We start from the raw sequence: 24,794 nt of genomic DNA, 5'->3' as shown, positions 1-24,794 counted from the left end.
TCCTTAGAATTTTCGGGCCTAAAGCAATTGCTTTAATGGTTTCCCCTTTAAGTCACGTCTGTAGAAGCGGATCTTATTGGGACTCGTGCATTTACCTACTGGAATATACATGGTCAAATAATAACATAGATAAATAAGGATGCTAAATAAACAAAACAATATATGTAGTGATAAAATTAATTATACTAGAGTAGATGTAACAAATTTATTAGAATTCAGTATCTTCGATTCAAATTATGTAATTATCTTACAAAATTCATTTACAATGTACAAATTAATTTAAAATTCGTAAATTTCAAATTCTGAATCCGTCTAAGGTGAAGAAGAAGAAGAATATTAGCCAAAATGACAACATCTTTCCCCATGAATGATGGTAATAGTGCTTATAGCTACTTCAATAACTCCCAACGGCAGGTATTAATTTAATTTCTTCAATTTAAATTTTTAAAAAACATTTATTAACAAAATTTATTAATGTTATGATTATATATATATATAGAAAGAACTTATAGATGGTTCAAAGGATATGGTGAGAGATGCAATTATTGGAAAACTTGATGTTGAAGTCATGTTATCTTCTTCACACACATTTCGTATTATAGAGTTGGGATGTTCAACTGGACCAAACACTTTCCATGCAATGCAACATGTTGTAGACGTTGTAAAGGAAAAATATCACAATATTATTCTTGAATTTCAAGTATTTTTTAGTGATCATGTCGAAAATGATTTCAACACTGTTTTTCGATCACTACCTATTGATCGATCCTACTATGCATCTGGAGTTCCAGGATCTTTTCATGATAGATTATTTCCAACGCGATCGATACATTTTGCACATTCTTCTTGTGCTATACATTGGTTATCTAAGATTCCAAAAGAATTGTTAGATGCGAAATCTCCAACATGGAATAAGGGATTGATTCACTATGGTACATCAAATATTGATGTAGTGAATACTTATATTGCTCAATTTGAAATGGACATGGAAATATTCTTTAATTCAAGAGCTGAGGAGATTGTCCCTGGAGGAATGATGGTGTTTATTTCACCATTTTCAAGTTACATACGTCTTGTGGAATTTTTCGGGTCTAGTATCTTATGGATTTGGTAAATGAGGTAAGTAATATCTATATTTTACTTCTGTTGAGAGTTTTTCTGATTTCCGTTTTATGAATTTGGTAAATGAGGTAATTAGTATTCATATTTTACTTGAGTTGAAAGTCATATTTTCCCTTGTACTCTTAGAAAAGGGTCATATTTACCCATCGTCATATTTTTTTGATATATTTGCCCTTACCATCCACCTTTGGGTACATATTTGCCCTTATACATTTAACTTATCATGTCACCATTTTTATTAGTCCACGTGGCACCTACATGGCTCCATGCGTATATACTTTTATTATATGTACCCAAAGGTGGATGGTAAGGGTAAATATATCAAAAAAATATGACGATGGGTAAATATGACCCTTTTCTAAGAGTACAAGGGAAAATATGACCCTTTTCCGTTTTAAAAATATGTATGCATCATTAAAAGATAATTAAAAATATATTAAGTGAGAATTGACCTCTTGTATTTAAAATAAATAATTTAATGTACATTAAATTGACAGTATTATTATTTAGCCTTCTTATAACATAGCACCATCAAATATTTTTTCAATGTCAAAAATCATATATATATATATAAGAGAACCCTAGGTCAGCCTACGTGGCGCCACCACAAACAAGGATTCCCTTTAAATTTATTTATTTCCAAAATCAGCCTTCCTCTTTCATGAAAAGTTGTGGCTTTTATGAAAAGTTGTGACTTTTATTGAAAGGTTTCGACTTTTATTGAAAGGTCGTGACTTTTATCAAAAGTTGTGACTTTTATGAATTGTTGCGACTTTTATGAAGAGATGCGACTTTTATGAAAGGTTGTGACCTTTTCAAAAAGTTATGACTTTTCCAACGAGTTGTGACCTTTCTGGTAAGACACAATAAGCATTTGTTCACACTACCCTTTATTGTCTATAAATAGAGGGGTTTCCTCTCATTTTAAAATAACAAAAATTTTGAACTTCTTCTTCTTATTCTTTTGCACAATTAAATATTTGATTTTGAACTTCTTCTTCTTCATCTTCTGCACAATTAAATATTTGTGTACTTTGCTCTTGTTGAGTGGCTCGTTGACAAGGAGACATTGTGCATTCAGTGGGCTCGATTTTTTCTTTCTGTTTCATTCTATTGTTACAGATCCTGGAATGTTTTTTTACACTCATTAATTTATACTTATGATATTAATTGTTGTTTTTGAGTACATGTTTTAAACTTTGTTGTTTATGTTTCTGTAAAGTTATTGTTATACATATTTGTTAGTACAGACTCTACGTAAAGCCAACTACTATAGATTTACAAATAACTTTTTACATAATACATTTATTTACAACATACTCCAAAGAAATCTTTTCTTCTCCAAGAGATCAAGCCTAAAAATTTATATGATATTTTGTTGTTGTCATAATAATGTTAATATTAACAGGAGTAAAAAAAAAAGAAAGTCAAATGATAGAATTAAAACTAGCAATTAATTACAATTATATGATACACAATGATAAATATTCTCTCATACCAAAGTAATTTTTTGAACTTTTTTCCCATTATCCCTTCCTTCTCTTTCATCCTTTTCAAGGATCATAATGTTTTGTTTGTGCATGACTTCAATTCCAAAACACTATCATAACTATATTACACATGAAAATTTGATTTTGGAAGATTGCATTTTAATTTTAAAACACATAATGACTACATATTACTTATTGGTAAATCATATGATTATGGAACATTTGCTCTTGATAAACACATTAGTTATATATATATTTTTAAAAAAACATTTAATATTTTGAAAGCAATTAATAGTGTTATACTAACGAAATTTGCAAAGAAGAAAATTGAGAAAAATATTTATTGGACTCTCTAATTAAAGACACTATGTAACCATGCATATAGATGATAAAAATAAACTAATCATTGTAAAATTTCATAACCAAATTAATGAATCTGTAAAATGAAATTATGTAAACTAGGAGGAAATAGTGTTATGATTTGTAATTTTGCCTTTTCTTTTAATAAAACAAATGGTGAAATAGAATTAAATAACCTCTATACTCTTAAAACAATATTTATATAAAATTACTATAACATCAAAATACAAGAAAGTTCTATTCTAGTAAGTTTTAAAGAAGACTGTTCTAACCGCGCGAAGTGCGGGCCCATTTACTAGTTATATATATATATATATATATATATATATATATATTAGTTTTTTGACACGTGCGTTGCACGTGATTTTACCAGTTCCAAAAATATATGTTATAGTAAATACTATTGTTTATTTAAGCAAAGATTTGAATAATAAACTTAGTACAAAATAATATTATAAATTCTTTTGTGAATGTTCAATGTGGATCATCATATATATCTCGTATTCATGTGAACCTATGAAGATAGTTAATGAAATTTTTTATTAGTTAAATGTAATGATGTTTATACTTATTTTAATTTGATGAGTTTCAATCATGTAATTAGTTGTATCTCACTAATATTACCTTGTAGACGATATTTGATGTGTATATAAAAATTAAACTAATACAAACTTCAACAGACGTTATTACAAGTCATATAAATTTTTCTTCATCTAAAATACTGAAATATTAAGAAGCAGTAAATAATAAGTAAAACAAAAGGGCAATGTTTATATAATATTAACTATTTTGAAGAAAACTTTCTGACAATCTAAATCACATAAGTAGCATTGATAAAAAAAAAAGTCATTCTTTTGTCTTGAGCATAAAAAAAAAAAAAATTGTGACAATTCTCTAAATTTTGATAAAACGATATTTAGAAGCATATATCTACATCACAAGAGAAATTATTAACAAAAACAAATGAATTTAGACTGCATCATTTTAACTTCATATATTGGAACATTACATACTAATGTATATATTAAGAAAAAAATAATTATGATATCATCAAAATTATTTTCCTAAAGTACTTGAGGTTATAGAATATACCCTCTTAGGATATAACGATTTACTTCATCAGAATAGTGGTACCTCATATTCCACTAAACTTTTAACATACTCAACGACAATAAATCACACAAAAAATTTAAAATACAAGAAGAAGAAGAAGAAGAGTAGAAGATTAAAAACAATTGTGGTTGAAAAATGTGAGGAAGCCCCTCTATTTATCGCCAACAAATGGTATGAACAAATGCTTTTGTGTCTTATATGAAAAGTCATGACCTTTCCGAGAAATCACAACCCTTTGAAAAAGTTACAACTTATTGAAAAAGTCACAATTCTTTGGAAAAGTCACAACTCATCGAAAAATCACAACCCTTTGAGTAAAGTCACAACTTATTGGAAAAGTCACAACTCATATGAACAAATGTTTTTGTGTCTTATCTGAAAAGTCATGACCTTTCCAAGAAATCACAATCCTTTGGAAAAGTCACAAGTTATTGAAAAAGTCACAACTCTTTGGAAAAGTCACAATTTATCGAAAAATCACAACCCTTTGAGAAAAGTCACAACTTATTGAAAAAGTCACAACTCATCGAAAAAGTCACAACCTAAGTTAGGGATATTATAGTAATTTAACATTCAAGTTAGGAGTTCATGCTTTTAAGGTAATACTAGTTTTTCGACACGTGCATTGCACGTGAATACCAATTCAGAAAATATATGTTATAGTAAGTAGTATTGCTTATTTAAGCGAAGATTTGAATAAAAAGTTTTGCACAAAATAATATTGCAGATTTTTTTTTGTGAATGTTCAATGTGGATCATTATAAATATATCTCAATAATATTACCTTATAGACGATATTTGTTGTGTATTTTTCTTGTCATCTAACAAGATGTGTTTGCACATGTATTTCACGTTAAACTGTTCAAATGTCATATGAACATGTGAAGAGAACAACTACATTTTATTTTTTAGAACTAATTTAAATTAATATATTTTGAAGTTAGAAAATCTTGAACTTGATATACATTTGTGACATATATAAAACTTTAATTTAAATACAAATACCTACCCATATATGAGCTTTTCCTCGTCTAAAATACTGTAATATTAAGAAATAGTAAATAAGTAAGCAAAAAGGTAATGTTTATATAGTAATAACTATTTTGAAGCAAACTTCCTAACATTCTAAATCACATTGATAAATAAAGTCATTCTTTTGTCTTGAGCATCAGAAAAGCAAATTGTGACAGTTCTCTAACTCTTGAGAAGTTTAATAATTTTGAAAAAAGATGTTCAGAAGCATATATTTACATCACATGAGAAATTGTTTAAAAAAAACAAAATGAATTTAGACTACATCATGTTAACTTTATATATTGGAACATTACATACTAATGCATGTATTATGCAAATTGATTGCCTTTCGGAAGTGCCAATCGAGAAGTTCATCATTCAACAACTCTCAGGAAAACATGTTTCCGAGTTGTTTTTCGAGTTAGATTGATTGTATATTGAGGGTACAATTGATCCTAAGTGTTTGGGGAAGGAACTATGGAAGTTAGGGAGGTTTAGAGAGGAAGAACGGAAGAGTAAAGTCGGAAGTCGCTGGGCAAAAGGGCTGGGGCGCCGCGCTTTCCAGAGCGCCACAAAAACTTCTCTAAAGTTTGGCCTCTGGCGTGTCGCGCCAGCCAGAGTGCCAGCCAGACTTCTCTGAAGTTTGAGCGCTGGCGCCCTGCGCCTCTTAGAGCGCTAGGGACACCAGTTCTCCCCATTTGTTCCCCACCTTTTCGTACTTGTTCCTAAGCGATGTACCTATGCTTTCTAGTTGATTCCAACACTCTAAGGTACATCTAAACATCATGAAATCATCCATAAACATGAGATCATGAACCTTGAATCCATAATCCAATTCAAGGAAAGTTAAGATCAAAGTCAAAGAAGTTAAGAGTCAAGTCTAGAAGTTAAGAAGCAAGTCAAAGCAAAGTTTCTTATAGTTTTCAAGAGTTTTTATTAAACGTTTAAACTTCGTTTTAAGGCTCAAGTTTCAAGTAAAGTAAAGAGTAAATAGTTGAGTTCATTTCTCAAAAGTTATTAGGGAACTAAGTATTCCCAAAGAAGTTTATAAATGTTTTCACATTTGAGCAAGAAAGGAACTATGATTTTTCAAAGAGCCTTCGGGCTAGTTTTCAGAAAAGAGAAATAGCTTTCTAAATGAAACGAGCAGGGAAACTGAGATTTCCAAAATAGACTTTGAGAACTAATCTCAAATCACAGAAGAAGTATATTTTTAAACATAAAGAACTAAGTATATTTTTGGGAGTTGTATTGAGCACCGATATGGGGATGCGAGTTCATATTAACTCAAGTCTCCATAAACCATGTAGCCATCATGGGTAGAAAAGGGTCATACTTTTTAGATGAATCCTTTTTGCATAGACTAGTGGATCCACTTAGTGAGTTAGCTTCCTATATCATGGCTGTAACACCCCAGAAAAATTTTTCGAACTAAGACTCGAACCGTTCTTCGTAGTGAGTGAGATTTTACCAAGGAATTTAAAATAGTGTTAAGGTCACTAGATGTAGCACCTTGAGTTTCAAAAAGAATTAAATTGGAAATAGCAAAATCTGAAATTTTGCAAGTTATGCTTAAGTATGAGTTTTGGGTCGACTTCAAACAACCATAACTCCTAGCTCAGGATGAATTAGGTGTGCTACCAGATACCGTAGCGAAGATCTTTGAATTATCTTTCCAACGCCGTGGAGTTTGCTATGTTTCGAGGTCGGATGAGTGAGCTATGACCTTTTGAAGATAGGTTGTCCAGTTAAGGAAGGTTAGCCGAAAATAGAGAAGGGAATTTTGGTCTTTTCCTTACCCAATTAGATTTAATTCGATTTTAGTAATATTCTAAGGGTCTAATCCTATTAGGTTCAGTTTTATAATCCTAAAATTATCCTAGGGTTTTAGTTGAGAGTTCAAGAAGAGAAAAGAAGAGAGAAGAGGAGAAAAAAGGAGAGGATCAAGCGTTCGTCGAGATTCTTGCGTGTTGTAGCGGATTTTCGCCATGGGTTTGATCCCTAAGAGGTATGTAAGCTTCCATAGTGTTGGGTTCTTTCACCCGCACGCCAATCATGATTTATTCAACGTAATTTCGTTCTTGAAATTTAAAGATTAGAGTTCTTGATGAGTTCTTGATATGTGTTCTTGAAGTTTCATTAAGTTTTAATATAAGATTCTGCTTGGGTCAAATTTAAACGACCATATCTCTTAGAATATTAAGAGTTACGTGAGCCATAACCTATTCAATTAAAGGTAATTGAATCTACTTTCCAACCCCACCAATTTCGCGTCAATCCAATATTTGAGTAAAAAGTTATGACTATTTTAGTAACCTATACAGTGCTGTTACGTATTAGCCGACGGGAATATATTGAAAATAATCGTTTTTGTCTTTTTACCTCCAAGAAAGCCATCAACGAATTTCTTGACAAATAAAAAGCTCAAAACAATCAGATTTTCATCTTCACTCATGAAAATCATATTTTTTGGCCATAGAGATTTCAAGAAACTAACTCGAGAATCTCAAGAAAGGTTTTCTTGATTGTTTACCTTCAAGCTAGGGTTTCAAGGCTTCTAATCAAGTTCTTCTTCAAGATTCTTCAAGAATCTTGTTCTTCTAGGTATGTAAGGCTATCATAGTGTTGGACTAGTTCGTCTTCACGCCCTGCCTCTACTTTCAGATCAGTAAAAGAGTAATCTAAGATACTTTCCCTAGATTTGAGTATTCTTGAGATAAGTTGATTTTGAGTTCTTGAATTCACGTTTCTTTTAAAAGTTATATTCCTAATTATCGAATAGCTATATTGTTATTGAGATCCTTCATATCATGAATCATAACTCTTGAATTCATAATTCAAATTCAAGAGAGAGTTAAAAGTAGAGTTCAAGAAAGCCTTTGAGTTCAATTGGGAATCCTTTGAGATCAACTATCGATTTGAACTAAGTTTTGAGGAAGTAAGTCAGAGAATGAGAAGAGTCACATACATGAGTTTCATAATGTTATGTAGACCTACGAGTCAAGTCATTCATGCCCATAATTTCCACATGAACTCCAGAAGTTGAGTATCTTTGAGAGGAGTAGTATCTTCAAGTTCTAAGTCTTGAGTATTGAGTTCCTAATCCCCTTTGAGATTATATTTCTAAGCATGGGACTATTACATGTTACCCATAAAGTCTTTGAGTTGAATTGTTCATGCCCATAATTCCACATGAATCCTATAAGTCGAGCAGTCTTGAGAAGAGAAGTATCTTTGAGTCCTTGAGTTGAGTCGTTCATGCTCATAATTCCGCACGATCCCTCTGAGTTGAGCATTCTTGAAATTAGTAGTATCATTGAAGTTCTTGAGTTCCAAGTATTTGAGTTCTATCTATGGTTATTGAAAACCTTGCATTGAGTAGTTCATGTCCATAATTTGGTATGAACCATATTTTAAGAAGTCTTTTACAAACGTTTTAACTTTGTTTTAAGACTTAAGTTTTGAGTTCAGTAAAGAGTAAAGAGTAAAGTTTGAAGTCCTTTTCTTCAAAAGTATATGGAGACTAAGTATTCCCAAAGAGTTTATAAATGTTTCACATTTAAATAAGAACGGAAACTGAGATTTCCAAAGGGCCTTCGGGCTAGTTTTCAGAAAAGAGTAATAGCTTTCTAAATAAAGCAAGTAGGGAAACTGAGATTTCCAAAATAGCCACTGAGCTAAGTTTTTGAGCAATTATCTCAAATCAGCAGAAAGAAGTATGTTTTTAAAACATAAGAGCTAGTATATTTTTGGGAGTAGTATTGAGCACCGATATGGGGGAGAGTTTAGACAACTCACAGCCCCCATAAACCATGTAGCCATCATGGGTAGAAAAGGGTCATACTTTTTAGATGAATCCTTTTCACAATAGACTAGTGGATCCATTAGTAGTTCAGGTCCTATACCTTTGGCCGGGTATAGGATGCGCTGGCAGCGTGAGGTAGATCGCTGTATCATCACTATAGCTCTTATGTGATGGTTGTCGGTTAGAGAAACTCCCACAGAAGTTATTGTATTTTTATATACATCAGTTTATTGTATTTTTATATACATTTCAGAGTTATGTTGTATCCTTGCATACACACAGATTTGACAACATGTTTTTAAACAGTTTGTTTATTTATATTGCACTTGTTTTAAATTGCTTTATATTGAAATGAGTTCAGTCATATTTAGTTGAGTATTCAAAGTTGAGTATCCAGAGTCGACTATCATATCTTTGAGTCGAATATCATATCCTTGAGTTGAGTATCTAATCTCGGAGTTGAGTATCTTATCCTTGAGTACTTCTGAGTTGAGTAAGTTTGAGTAGTTTTGAGTACCCTTGAGTATTCTTTGAGTTGAGTAAATTTGAGAAGAGGTAAGTATGTTTCATTTCTATCAAGTTTCAAACTTATGTTTATGTTTTAGAATTCCTCTTACATGCTCGTACATTCCATGTACTGAGCCATTTGGCCTGCATCTTCTCATGATGCAGACATAGGTATTCAGGATCATCAACATGAGCTTCGTTGATACATCCGAGAGTTCGAGTTAGCTATGGTGAGCCTCCTTGCTTTCGGAGGATTTCATTTACCTTTCAGTTATATCAGTTGTTAGGATGTCGTGGGTCTTGTCCTGACTTCCATCTTTATCAGTTAGAGGCTTCATAGATAGTCAGTATAGTTGAGAAGTCTGTATCATTTATTTTATTAAATGTTTTAAAGACTAAAGTTGCCTTTTTATGGCGAGTTGTATATATTTTATTATACAGAGTTTTCTTTGGACTTAAAGTTTGTATTTAAGTTTTATGAACTTTTATTTCAGTTTTTAAGCTTTGTATGCTTGAATCAGTTTTCCGCTTGTAGTCAGCCAGGATGAGGGTTCGCTTGGGGACTAGCAATGGTCTTCGAGTGCCGGCCACGTCCAGGGTGTAGGCTCGGGTCGTGACAATGGCAAGGTATAGGATGGGCCTCGGCAACGTGAGGTAAAACGTTGTATCATCACTATAGTTCTTAAGTGATGGTTGTCGGTTAGAGAAACCCCCACAACAGTAGTAGCATGGTTTCTCAAGGGGTTCTGCTTAGTGTAAATGAGGGTATGAGACTTCATTCATGCATTGCACAAGTAGACTTTGAGAGGGAGCATGGTTTGTCATTTTATGATATTATGATTATGAATTGACAATATGTTTTCAACAGTTTTCTTTATATTGCGCTTGTTTTAAACTGCTTTATAATGAAATAAGTTTATTTAAGTATTCAGGAGTTGAGAAGAGCCAAGGTAAATGTTTCTTTCATAATCTCTTTCGAGCCTATGTTGTTTTAGCATTCCAACTCGCATACTCGTACATTCAATGTACTGATGCCAGTTGGCCTGCATCGTATTATGATGCAGACACAGATAACTAGGATCGACATCCGGCGCATTCGTTGATCCAGTGAGCAGTTCAGAGTCTGTTGGTGAGCCTCTTTGCATTCCAGAGGACTCCTTTACATTGCTTTCAGTTTTAGTATTAGTTCATTAGGATGTCGTGGGCCTGTCCTGACATCCATCTCCGTTGTTTAGAGGCTTCATAGATAGTCAGACAGTCAGTTAGTTAATTCAGCTGTCTTTACTTTTCATTTCATATGTTAAAGACTTGAGTTTGCCTTAATGGCCAGTTGAATGTTCCTTTATAACATTCTAGTTACTTCTTAAATGTGTATATGATGAGTTAAGTCTTCCACTGAGTTAGTAAGCCAGGCCAAGGGTTCGCTTGAGGCCAACAATGGTCTTCGAGTGTCGGCCACGTCCAGGGTGTAGGCTCGGGGCGTGACATTTATAATTACAGTAATCTCTCAAACGGATACAATAATATAAGCGCTGATACATTAATCTGATGCGCGAGATACAATAATATAAGCGTTGATACACTAATCTGATGCACGAAAATGAGGGATTTTGGAGATTTGTAAAATTTATAGGGGATAATGGTAATACGTAAACTAAAAGGTGGGATTTCTGTAATTTTTCCTATATTTTTACACAAGGTATTTTAGCAGCATACACAAAAAGGATTTGTCATAGTTACAAACTTGAGTATAGAAACAAAATAGCTCCCCTTCAGCATACACAAAAAGGATTGAAGAAGTATGTGCTTTAGGACAGATACGTCTATACAAAGATGACAAAATTATTAATTGTGTGACTTAACAAGATAGTATTATGAACAAGCTAGCTAAAGAAATAACAATTTCATCTAATACCCCTATTTTAAGATTCAATTTCATGCTAATAGCCATCAATAATTTCTATAAAATCATATTTGATAAGTCATTGAGATACCTCATCTTCTCTGTTCTTCTTTACCTCTAATTGTGATGATTCTTCTTCAATTTAGTCCTAAGTTACAGATGTGTGTGGGATACCAAAGAGAAGAATTCAACGGTGCCTCAAATGTGTCTTATTTTTAAATGCTACAAATCTATGACAACAAATATTTAGATCGAATATGTATAGATGTTGAGGGTTCAAGTAACAAAATGATAATCCTATCGGCTAATTATCCCCAAGAATGCACAGACCCATCAAAATAAATAATTTCTCCTTCTCCTTATTTAGAAGTGAGACTTGTTTGTCACACTATTTTGTGTTACTTGCTATAATTTCATCATTGTTTCCGTCTCTTTTATATATTGATTATTTGCTGCACTTGAGTTTAGAGTTTTTCGAAAATAATATCTCTATTTCCATAAAATTATAATAAAATCTACGTGTATTATACTTTTTTCAGATCTCACTTATATAACTTTATTGAGTATATTAATAATTGTTATTGTGTATGAACTCTTCAAACATCAATTAAGTCATGTTACAGTTGAAATTAGGAGTGCAAACAAGTTTGTAATATAAGAACAAAACAAATATCTCCAATAGTCCAATAACCAAAAGTTATATTCCACACATTTACTCATGATTCATTATTATTCATGTACAAAAATAATCATCCATTATAAATAGTAGGCACATGATGACTAATATGTGAACCAAATAAGTTGATAATAGTTTATATCAATGTGATCTACTAGGTAAATGGAAATGATCTACAGATCTAATTGTCTAAAATTAGGAAATATCCAATCATAGTATGGACCTTTCAAAATTCAAATTCATGTTACATAGAAAAGTTCAAGTCATGTAATAATTGAAATAGGGATAAGTGCTAATAAATTGTAATATAAGAAGAGACAAATATATCTCCAATAATTCAAAGTTATAATTATCCACAAAATTCCATATACTGATAATCAATAAAGCGGATTTGGCTCCCCTCCATTATCATTACCCTCCATTTCGTCAAGTACACATCTAGATGAGAGACATGTGTACTATTTAATTGTTAAAGGTCAAGATTATGTTGCATTAACTAGTATCATAACCATAGTTAAGTTTGAACAAATAATTTCTTAACTTTGGTAAGAAAAATATTCCTACAAATCTTAGAACCGTTTAATTTCATTTTTAATTTCTATATTCAAATATTAATATTGTACATTATTTATTCGCTTCCTATGTTAGCAAATTATTCTTGAAATATTAGGTTGAGAAATTTAAAAAATAAAAGGAAGAATTATCATTAATGATAGAAATCATATAATAAAAATGGGAAGTAAAAAATGCATTAGAATTACAAATGTGAAAGTATCAAAAAAAAATTCTTTAAAAAAGTAAAATAAAAGAAAACATCAATTTAAAGACAAAATATTTTGTAAGACTACTGTTAGGCTAAATAAATTAAACGTTGTTAAGTTCATGTTCCATAATTTTAATATTTAATTATAAAAATATAAAATAAAATTAATGATATAAATATATGGATACGAAAAATTGAGAAGAATTAATTATTCTTACTAAATTTGGAGAGAATTTTTTCCAAAATTTATTCACTTAACTATGGTTATGATACTAGTTAATGCAATATAATCCTGACATTTAACAATCAAATAGAACACATGTCTCTCATCTAGATGTCCCACTTAACACGTGTTTATGGATCCTCCAATTGTTTCATTCAAATGGTTAACTGTAGTATATGACAACTTGAAGCTATTATTCAATCAAATTAATGGTAGGTGAGGTGTTCTCATGGAACAGTAATTTTAAATTTAATTATTCATTTTTATCAAATTATCATACTTTGCCGACGGGTTAGCCATAGTAATGGCCTATTACAATTGTATTTGACAAGGGAAAAAAATATTAAAAATTAGATATGACGAGATGGTGGTTGTACGGAGATATTGTTATAATTTATAAATGATATTCATAAATTAGATTCGGGAGTGTGACATATCTACAATTTTGAACAATAGTTAATACTATCCTCTTTGACCTTTATAGTTCGTCATAAAAGAAAATGTCACCTTCCTATAATTAGAAACAATTTAACATTAAAATTCTTCTTTCACCCTTAATGAAATGAATCTCAATCGCACAAATATCTAAGATTATTTTAGACTATAAATTTCAAAAGTCTTTCTTTTTCTCTTAAACACCGTGTCAAGTCAAAGGGCGTCACACAAAATATGACGGAGGAAGTATTAATTTTAAACAAATAAAACGACTAACAAGTGGAATGGAACTATAGTCTTTATATATCGAAATAATGCAAATCTATCAAAAAGAAATAAAAATGACTCTTGTGAACTGAAGTTGATCGGCTGTTCAATTATTTGTATAGTCATGTGAAACATAAGTATTATGGAGGTATATCATGGTGGAGTAAGGATTTTTATTTAAAGCTTTAAAATTTGAAGAAGTAAACACACAAACAAGTTTAACATTTGAAATATCTGCATAAAAGATAATGTTAACAATGTATAAACAATGTAATTTTCCATCTAAAGTGAATTTAGATTAACAATGTATATATGTGTGTGTCGTTTTCCTTTAGATTATTGTCTTGTGCTATTTTCTTTCCAATAGTAGGTTAACAAATCTAATCAAACTTTAATATATCATATGCAAACTAAACCATCATGAGTCATGACTAGATAAAATAATCTATAAAATCATATAAGTTATATGCATGAAAAGTACACGTTAGAGCAAAAGATTTAATTAAGATTATGAGTTTATAAATTTTGCATTCTAAAAAGAGGAACTTTCACCTATAACCACTCAAAAATAGCCTAATTATTTTGCATAGCTATCGTTTAATAATTACAATTCGTAGCTACATGTCATAGGGAGGAGAGATGTCACGCCCCAAACTCAAAGGGCGCAACTGACTCCTAATACCAAAACTCAAGCCCTAACCAATCCTGCTGAACCATTTGCTACTAGCGCATGGTAGCCACACGCAATCAAGAAAACAAACAAGTATATATCAGCTTAAAACTAAGCCCTCGGCCGGCAAGGCCCCTGTCAACAGATCTATAAACGATACAACTACTCACAAGAGTTCATATAAAGAAATAGCCAACTAGCATAGAAGCCCTGATTGGGCCGTTAAGGCCACCATGATCTCTATACCAAAACTGAAAGCAGGTATATATCAAGACAATACATCAAACAACTCACAAGCTTCAGCAAATCAACAAGCTAGGCCAACATGACCATAACATAGCTATACACCCCACACACTAGTCTGCAAGCCTCTAAGAGTAGTAATTATTGGCGGGACAGGGCCCCAGCCTACCCATAGAAATATATACAACAAAAGCTAACAAACCTCCAAACTGTAATGACCTTAAAGGTCATTTTTGGAAATTTTCATAAAATGACCGTTTTACCCCTCCCGATAATTGCCCCGAGTCCTAATTGTTGTATTTTCAAAGTTGGTTTGAAGGAAAATTGATGAAAAGTTGAGTTTTTGGAAAGTTGAGTTTTTAAGAGTTAAAGTTTGGTTAAAAGTGCTACTTCGAGTCATTTGGAGTTTCGAGACTCGAATCGGATTTCCGTCGATTCCAGCAATTTAAGAATGTCGAAACGGGTCTATGAGAATTTACGGAGTCGAATTTGGAGTTAAAACGAAGATCTGAGGTCCTAAGTTGCTAAAATTGTGAAATTTTGATCAAGAGTTGACTTTGGTCAACAAACGAGGTTCCGGTGCTCGAAATGGAATTCCGAGGGCACCGTTGGATTCAGGGGGTGATTCTAAGTCTAAAATAAGTCTTGGTTGAATTTTTAGAGTCCCCGAGTGCGTTTCGAGTTTTTGGGCCTAAAGTTAGTTTCTTGACGCCTTATCGGATACCGGGTCAAGGAGACCCCGAATTCAAATTCCAACGATTTCATTGAGTCCTAAATGTCATTTTCAAGCTAGTAGCATATTTGGTTTGTGTTCGGGAAGTGCCAAATGAGTTTTGGGTGAGATTTTAAGCTTCTTGGATGCTTTGACACTATTTCAGCAAATTGTGACAACAAAAGGGTTCATTATTAGTTTTAAAGGTCGAAAAATTATTCCGAAGGTTCTGAAATTTTGAGCATGAATTATAGGACTTATCTGCAAATTTTGGTGCATTTTCGCTAACCCGAGATAGGACTTTTATCGCAAATAAGAAATAATTGTTTACCGAGTAAAAATGATATTTGACTGGGCAAACGAGCATGAAATTGAGCTCCGATTGAAGGAGCAGGTCCGTATCATTATTTAAGACATTTACAAAAAGAATCGGGTCATTTCACTATCGTATGAGGAAATTACGGCCTTTTTAGTGAAAGATTAACTGCTGTTTTTCTGGTGCATAACAGCCATGTACTGTTATAAAAATCTCAGACTGTGTTCATTTGGTATTTTGAGCATATCGAGAGTTCTAGATATTGGAATGGAGTGATTCTTACGGGTTTATTCTTGAATTAATATGAGGGTTAGTATTCAATCTTCAATTCGACATTTTCTCATAATTTCTTTATCTGGTTTTTTTTCCCTATCCGTAAATCTCTTGGGAAAAATTGGGGTTTTATCGATTTGGTCTCCTTTTTTGATGAAAAAGGTATATTTACGATCCTTATGTTATGGGTAAACTGATTTTAACATAAAATTATTGATTCATCGATTATTTTCATCATATTAACCGCGTACAATTTGGACTTTCCCGGTAAAGTTAAAGTTTGATAAATCGAGAATTTCAAGGTCGATCTTAACTCCGTTTTTGATGAAATTTCATATTTGAACCTATCTAAGCATGGGTAAGATGTTTTTTCAAGAGATATTTCATTTTCGAGTCGGGGTTTTGGATTCGAATATTTTAGGCTTCTTCAAGAACGTGGATTTTCCTTCAAATTGAGTTTGTGAATTGATTTCAACTCCGTTTTCAAATTGGTTTTCACCATTAGCTTCCAAATACTTTAAGGATCATTTTACATCAAAATTTCCAGATTTGGGTATCGTTTTTCGGTATGAGACTTTTGGACCGTTTTACCCTTTTCCCCTAAATTTCTTGATTTTGGTGTCATTGGACTCGAATTGTGATTAATTGTTTGAATAGATTATCGTGATCCGGATTATACTCGGAATGGAAAGGCTCAAGTCAAGTAACTTTTGGAGTTCGTTTTAAGGCAAGTGGCTTCCAAACTTTGTACAACTCTTAGACTACGCATGACTACTTTCCTAATTGTGTTGGGGAGTAATGGGGATTGATGATGGGTTTTATTTGTTGATTGAAATTGTTGTAAATGAAAGATGGGGAATAAAACGAGCTAAATGTGTTATATGTGACTTGAATTTGTTGAATAAGTCATGTGATAGAAGAGCATGAGTAGGCTATGATTGATACAGACATTGTGATTGAGACAGGTGATGTGTAATGCTATGATGTGGCCGTGATATGGTTGTGATTGAGACATGTGATGTGTAATACTATGATGTGGTCGTGATATGGTTGTGATTGAGACAGGTGATGTGTAATACTATTATGTGGTCGTGATATGGTTGTGATTGAGACAGATGATGTGTAATACTATGATGTGATCGTGATATGATTGTGATTGATGACATGTGCATATTCATTATTCATCCCATGTGTGAACTATCTGTTGCATGAGTTTTGAGACATTGATATGATGATGGATGGATATGAGACACAGTTGAGACTAGCGATTTGGATGCCGATGGGATCCGGTTCCGGCGGTGATACATGGTCCATGTGTGGCCCCCATGGGTTCTGATTTGAGTATTCAGCGCGGACTGATTACGTCAACAGATGTGTATCGTAGGACAGACATGCATCACGACTACATGACATCTTTATTGCATTTTGCATCACATTTGCCTTATCTTTGTCTGTGATGTGTGGATTGTATCGGTTTACCCTTCTTATGTGGAATTTGATCTATTTGCTCTTATTTGTTGATCTGAGGTTGATGAGAATATACTGTTGGTTCTGGCTGTTGAATATGATCTGTTTAGTATAGGTTGGTTGGTTTGCTGCTAGATTGAAGTTTCAGTGGTTCGGTTGGGTTTGAAAGGAGTTGTTTGTAGCTGCTAGTTTTGCTTAGTTTAGAGTTACTTGCGAGTATTTTCTTTAGCAGATTGAGCTTCGGGACATACTCGAGAGGTAGCGGTTCATTCCAGACGTGCCCTTGAGTTATCTTTACTTTCAGTTTTGTTCTATTCGAGAACTATACTCTGAGACTTGTATATTTTTATTCAAATTCTGTATTTTGAGGTTTGTACATGTGACAACCAAATTCTGGGTAGTGTTGATCTTAATTAAAGTCTTCCGCTTATTTATTATCTTTTATTCTAGTATTTCTACTTCTCTATCGTTGTGGTTGGGTTAGGTTGACGTGTCCGGTGGGAAATGGACATGTGCCATCACATCCGGATTTGGGGTGTGACACAAACTCTGGCAGCTCCGGAGGAAAGGGGCTAGCCAACCGGATAGAAGTCAACCCTGCTGTTGAGGAGGTCTACTCGGTCGTCTGTTGGGACCTGCATGCATGAATGCAGCATCCCCAGGCTATGGAGCGTCAGTACAAAATAATGTACAGAGTATGAAAGACAATAGACTATGAGCAGGTATCCTAATATACTGGAATAATCCGATAAATAAATCAAGGATAAGATAAGTGTATTGACCTACTCCTAAATCTAAACTTATCAAAAATAATAAAACAACAATCTAACCAAGCCCCCATAAGCTTGGCAGGTACAAACAACACACAAGACCACCTACTCAAGCCCCCATAAGCCCGAAAGGTGTCAATCAGTCTATATACTCCCCTAGCCCATAGGCAGTCACATAACCCTCTTAGGCATTAATATAGCCTCGTAGGCAGCACATAACTCTGTTAGGCATCAACATAGAGACAACTCATACTTTCACATTTGTAATTCTAATGCATTTTTTACTTCCCATTTTATTATATGATTTCTATCATTAATGATAATTCTTCGTTTTATTTTTTAAATTTCTCAACCTAATATTTCAAGAATAAATTTGCTAGCATAGGAAGCGATTAAATAATGTACAATATTAATATTTGAATATAGAAATAAAAAATGAAATTAAACGGTTCTAAGATTTGTAGGAATATTTTTCTTACCAAAGTTAAGAAATTAGTTGTTCAAAACTTATTCCTTAACTATGGGTATGATACTAGTTAATGGAACATAATCTTGACCTTTGACACTTAAATAGTACACATGTCTCTCATCTAGATGTGTACTTGACGAAATTGAGGGAAAGGTAATGGAGGGGAGCCAAATCCCAATAAAGGTGGTAGTCAACACTACTTTGCTTTTCATTGGGTTGATAGACTAAAGATATTATTAGCATGGTGTGATATATTGTCTGCTTAATTTGAATCAAATATAGATATTTTTTTATAAAAGGTCTCACATTATTAAGATATTCTAACTGTAATGACCCTCTAGGTCATTTTTAAATTAAAACATTCATTCCATCGTTTAGAGCATTTCTGTAGCGATCCCAAGTCATTTATGACTTGTTGGCACTGACTGTTCGGTCGCCTAGTCGTTCGTTTGGGTTTTAGGCCCGTTTCCCTATTTTGGAGATTTTATTACTTGAAAAGTTGACTTTGATCATAAATTCAGGTAAAAGACCTCAGAATAAAATTCTGACGATTCCATCAGCTCCGAAATGGCCAAATTTGGCTAGTAGCATGGTCAACACGAGTATCGAGGCAATCGGTACGAGTTTAGGGTCATTTGACGTTTTTGCCCTTGCAATTTGGCCTATAGTTGACTTTGGTCAACCTTCTTGGAAGACGTGCTCAGATGAAAATTCTGACAGCTAGGTTAGCTTCGGAATATCGATTTTGGTCTAGAACGACCCTTTGTTCACTTCCCGAGGCTTTAGATGCCCGTTGTGGAATCTGGCTCAAAACGATACTAGGCGTGGGACCCACTTTTCATCGAAGCGATCTCCAATGGAAATGTCGACTTCACCGTTGAGTCCGAAATATCATTTCCAATCAGATTCCATATATGGTTTGTGTTTTTTCGACTCCGAACGAGTCCGGAACATCGAAATTTAGGTTTGAAGAGTTGTTGAATTCTAACGTGGTGGTGACGTGGCAGAGCCACACGACGCCACGTGGTAGCTTGTTGAAATCTGGAAATTTCCAGATTTAAGGACAATTTTCGTCCATTTTTTTTTCTCATCTTCAAACATAGATATCTCCTCCATTTTAAGCTCAAATTAGGTGATTCAAAAGACTAATTTCAAGAGAATTTCGTGGGGAATCTAGAGGTAGCTCAGAAACGCGAGGGGAGGCTTCGTTTGAGGTAAGGAATCGAATTTAGCTACTGCTAGAGTGATTTTCGGAATGAATTTTTGTTGAACTTTGAAAGGTTAGATCTTGATCATCTTAGGTCTGTTTTGAGTCATTCTTGAGGCTAACTTGTAGAGTTTTTCGCAAGGATCGTCTTGGTATAATCTGTTTGGGTTGGAAGGTTCTCGTTTTTCCAGAATTTAGTGATCAAGGGGCTGCCAAGTCGTAAGTCAAGACTTATTAATGATTTTAATTGTTGGGGCTGATTTGCTATGTTTTAGGCATTTTTTTGTGCTAAATTTTGGAGTATTAGTTTAGTAAGGTATTTGGGACGTTTTCACGGATTCATTTTCGGAATTCCAATTGTGGGTCCCACAATCCAGTTTTAGACCCAATTTTGGGTCCGTCTCCGAAAAATATAATTTTAGTGTCAACATATTCGTAATGACGAGGTGATTAACCTTTTGATAGTGGGGAAGCATTTGGAGACCGTTCGGAGGGGAAAAGCTTCGGTACCGTGAGTTGGAGCACGCGTGATCGACTTTCAGGTAGGCTATGGCTTTCATCTCGTGAGATTGAGCATGTTTAGGCAATTGCTTATTGATTTGCTTGAGTATGGAGGGGTTCGGGTGTCGAGCATGCTAAATTTCTATAATTCCTGCCTTAGACCTTATTTCGGGAAATTATTGGATTATGAAAGCATGACTCTTGATATTATTGAACATCCATACCTTGTGGTGTATATGATAATATTGATTTGAAGTATGTTTGGCCTTAGTCTTGGCTTAGACTAGTGTTGCCATAGACTTGCGAGGTTTCGGATGTCGTTGGGCAGTAGAACTTTTTCCGACGTCGTTTCGGACGGTCAGCTCCTTGTAGACTGATATAACAGACTTTGAGTCTGATAGTCTGAGCCTTAGCTAGGCGGTAACTCAGCTTATGATCTTGTATCCATAATGCCCTGCTTTTCTATCGACTATAGATACCCGGTTAGAGTCCGTGGTCCAGCTTACTTATGTCCAGACTTAGCTATAGTACCCGGTTCGAGTTTGTGGTCCAGCTTACCTGTGATCTGATTTTTGGCTACAATACCCGGTTAGAGTCCGTGGTCCAGCTCACCCGTGCCCGACCTTTGGCTACAGCACCCGATTCGAGTCCGTGGTCCAGCCCATATAGGTTGACTCATTAGCTATAGTACCCGGTTCGAGTCTGTGGTCCAGCTTGCACGTGGTGCATTCCCAATTCCTTACTGAAGCTTCAGTATAGTCTTGATTACTCTCATCTGTAGGTTGAGGTTTTGGAGGTTGGAGATGTTCCGATTAATGTCCGGGACGTAATGAGATCTTGGAATATAATTGGGAATGGTTCAGTTAAAGTCCGGAAATTAATAATATTGTGATAGACCTTCTAGCTCCATTATTTTACTTCAATTGCCGGTGCATCTGCCAGGCTTACGGGAGTCCGTGCAGGTGGTTTCTTTTATTGTGCACGAGCGTACCCGTTGGGTTTATGGGAGCCCGGTGGAGTTAGTTAGATTCCTTGTCTTTGTTGCCTGTACGCTCGTGTACATACCCACATTTACTACTCGTTTGCCCTTGATTGTGACCCTTTATTCGCATTTCAGTTCACTTTTGCTTATCTTGCTCAGTCGACCTGATGCCTACTGGGTACCTGTTGTTTTGGTACTCATACTACACTCTGCATCTATTTTCGTGATGCAGGTCCGAGTACTAGCTACCGACGTTGATTCGAGCCAGCTGCAGTCGTGATCGGAGGCAAGGGTGAGCACACAATGTCCTGGATTTGCCCGTCTCCTTCTGTACTTACTTTTGCTTTTTTAGACAGCTTGTTTCTGTAGTCCACTTTTAGGACTTGTACTTTTGTTAGCAGCTCTGTACTTGTGACTTTCAGGTTTTGGGAGGAATTCATTTTGTGTACATATGTCTAGTCGCTTCCGCCCGTTCATTGCATGTTCTTGTTATATTTATTACTATTTTAGGTTGATTTATTGGTTTTCTACCCTAACATCCCATTACTTCGAGTTCCGGGATATGGGTCGGCTTGCCTACTGGTGGGTCATATAGTAGGCGCCATCATGACCTGAGAAATTGGGTCTTGACACTAACACATCTTAAAAATATTTTTGACATAGTGTAATATTATCAACTTTGGATCAAATTCACACAGTTTCCTAAAAAAGTCTCACTCTATCAAGAGATCATGTGCTTTATATGTGTGCAGCTTTTCAATCTTTTTATCTACCAATATTAAGTTTATTTACATACCCAACTTAAGTAGTTGGTGAAAAAAATAACTTCATTGTATAATTATTTTTTTACGCTTACATTATTCCAAATTGAGTAAAACTTCTTATAATCCTTAAAATATTAGTTAAATTATTAATTATTTTTTTTATCTTGATAAAGTTATGTATCTAAACTTTAAATAATAGTTTAGATAATTACACATAATTCTCTCAAATTTTAGTACTATTTATTAGGACTCCTAGTCCAATATTCCTAGTCTGGTATTTGTAGGAGTCTTATAGTTTGAGTTATGTTATATTACGTCTCTATAGACTTGTACAATATAAATATAGTTGATGATGTCTACAGGCATGCTATGCCGTGAGTTATTTGTTACACTATTGTTAAAAAAATTTCTTAAAAACGAGTAATTTCACAGGTAATGTTTTTGGCTGCACAGGCAACCATGTTAATTTTCCATTTTTAGAAGTGTAAAACAACTCAATTTTGAATAATAATGGAACAAAATCGATTATTTTTACCATAAAATAAAATATTCAATTTGTACTGATACTTGTGGTAATGGGTTAGAGCCCCAAAATGAGCATCTCTATTGTTGTTCACTTGTTCTTTTAATATTTTCCCTTTACCATTCAAAATTCTTGGATCATATTTAGGTAATATATATTATTTAAAATAAAATTGACTTTGATAAAATCAAAAACAAATGAAAAAAAATCAAATTCTCTTTTATTCAAATTCCACCCAAATCCATTTTATGATTGAGTAGATGAAATTTGTTTTTGTATATATGAAGAGAAAAAGAGCAAGAAAGGGAGGCCAATATAGAAAAATTAACATAGACACTTTTTAATTTTCTTTGTAAAGAACATAAAGTGAAACAAATGAGGAAAATCCAAAAACATTACGCGAAATATAGTACTTGGCCTGTGAGATATGTCACATTATCTCTCCATAGACCTAATTTATATAATAGATAAATTTCTTCACAGAAATTCATTTACGCTTCAAAGCGACAAACAATATGCTTGTTTTCTCATAATTAACTTTCATCCATTCTGAAATCTCTTTACTCTTGAGAATTGTTCTTGCACAAGCTTCTTCTGCTATTTTACTTCTAAAATGATTGATTATGACTCCTTCTATAGAACTTCTTAGACTCATCATTAAAGTCTTTGCATCAGCCTCATCCACAAGATTTGATTTGATATTTATCAACTCCATTCTCTCAATGCTAAAAAGTCCATTTTTCTCCACTACTTTAGTCATGTCTTGAGGAGAGGGTAAATACAATGGCAAATTGAATGAGTCAACTAGAGATTCATCTAATTTTCCCTATGACAAAAAGAAAGAAACATCAACTATTAATTTATTATCAGTGTATTTCAATTTATGTGAACATATTTTCTTTTTAATTTGTTGGAAAAGTGCTTAGCATATTTAATATCATAAGTTCCCATTAAAATGCTTGGTATAATCTTATGGGAGATAGCCACACTAATATTTTGTCATAATATAAGTTTTTAAAGTCTAGACTATTTAAACTTTGAAAACTTTATGCCTAGTCAAAAAAAGTTCAAATAAACTGAAATAGGTAAAAGTATATGACATACTAAAATACACTTGAAGCTTGTTCAAAACAAGTCAAAAGGCAAAATATCGTCATACAAAATAAAATAGAGATTACCTCATTCACCATATCCATAAGACTAGAACCAAAAAAATCCCAAAAGACATACGTAGCCTAAAAATGGTGAAACAAGCACCATCATTCCTCCGGGAACAATCTCCTCAGCTCTTGCATTAAAGAACATTTCCATGTCCCTTTCAAATTGAGCAACATAAGCATTCACTATTTCAACATTTGATGCACCAACATAGTCAATCAATCCCTTATTCCAAGCTGGGGAATTTTTATCTAACAACTCTTTTGGAATCTTAGATAACCAATGTATAGCACAAGAACAATGAGCAAAATGTATCGATCGTGATGGAAATAATCTACCATGGAAAGATCCTGGAACTCCAGATGCATAGTAGGATCGATCAACAGGTAGTAAACAAAAAAGGGTGTTGAAATCATTGGTGACTTGATCATTGAAGAATATTTGGAATTCAGGAATACTCTTGGAGGAATCTATGAGTTGGTCTTGGTATAAGTACTTGTCCTTTAGAGCTTCTACAATATGTTGCATTGAGCTAAAAGTGTTTGGTCCAACAGAACATCCTAACTCTGTAATATGTATTGTGTTTGAAGAAGATAATATGGTCTTGATGTCAAGCTTTCGAATAATTACATCTCTCACCATCTCCTTTACACCATCTATTATTTCTTTCTGTGTGCAATTATAACAATAAAGTCACGTTGATAGAAAAGTTTCAGTTACTTTAGTATATATGGTAACAAAAATATTTATTGATGTTTGTGTAACAACGGATAAAGTTACTTATGTTACTATTATAGTGTGTAAAATATAATCAATTTAGTGTGATAGATAGTCGTGTTTTATTGTTATAGTGGATAAGTCGGTAACTATACACATATAATTGGTGTACGGCTTGTTTGTATAGCATGCCAAAATTTTAGCTAATAGCATAGACACAACTTTATTTCTTAACTAAATCCAAGCAAACATCATGTTCTATCATGACTCCAACTGAGGCCACCCTAGCCCACTCGTGGGCCTCATCATAGGCAAGATGTTGGTGTTACCCAACAATCCTCCTC

At 33.5% G+C, this 24,794-nt stretch overlaps 1 protein-coding gene and 1 pseudogene across 1 annotated transcript; one reads left to right on the top strand and one right to left on the bottom strand.

Moving 5' to 3' along the window:
• Positions 1–499: 499 nt before the first annotated feature.
• On the top strand, positions 500–21,568 carry LOC125813187 (loganic acid O-methyltransferase-like). Its single transcript, XM_049492672.1, is given in 3 exon segments — positions 500–1,096; positions 1,099–1,119; positions 21,521–21,568. Coding segments are annotated over 3 exon segments (639 nt in total). The 5' UTR covers positions 500–526.
• Positions 21,569–23,062: 1,494 nt separating this feature from the next.
• On the bottom strand, positions 23,063–24,399 carry LOC125813168 (loganic acid O-methyltransferase-like; annotated as a pseudogene).
• Positions 24,400–24,794: the final 395 nt, after the last annotated feature.

This window comes from Solanum verrucosum, unplaced genomic scaffold (assembly GCF_900185275.1).
Source record: "Solanum verrucosum unplaced genomic scaffold, falcon-dt-bn FXZP01000236.1, whole genome shotgun sequence".
NCBI lineage: Eukaryota > Viridiplantae > Streptophyta > Magnoliopsida > Solanales > Solanaceae > Solanum > Solanum verrucosum.
The sequence above is the reverse complement of the archived record's forward strand: the minus strand, read 5'-3'. Positions and strand labels throughout refer to the sequence as shown.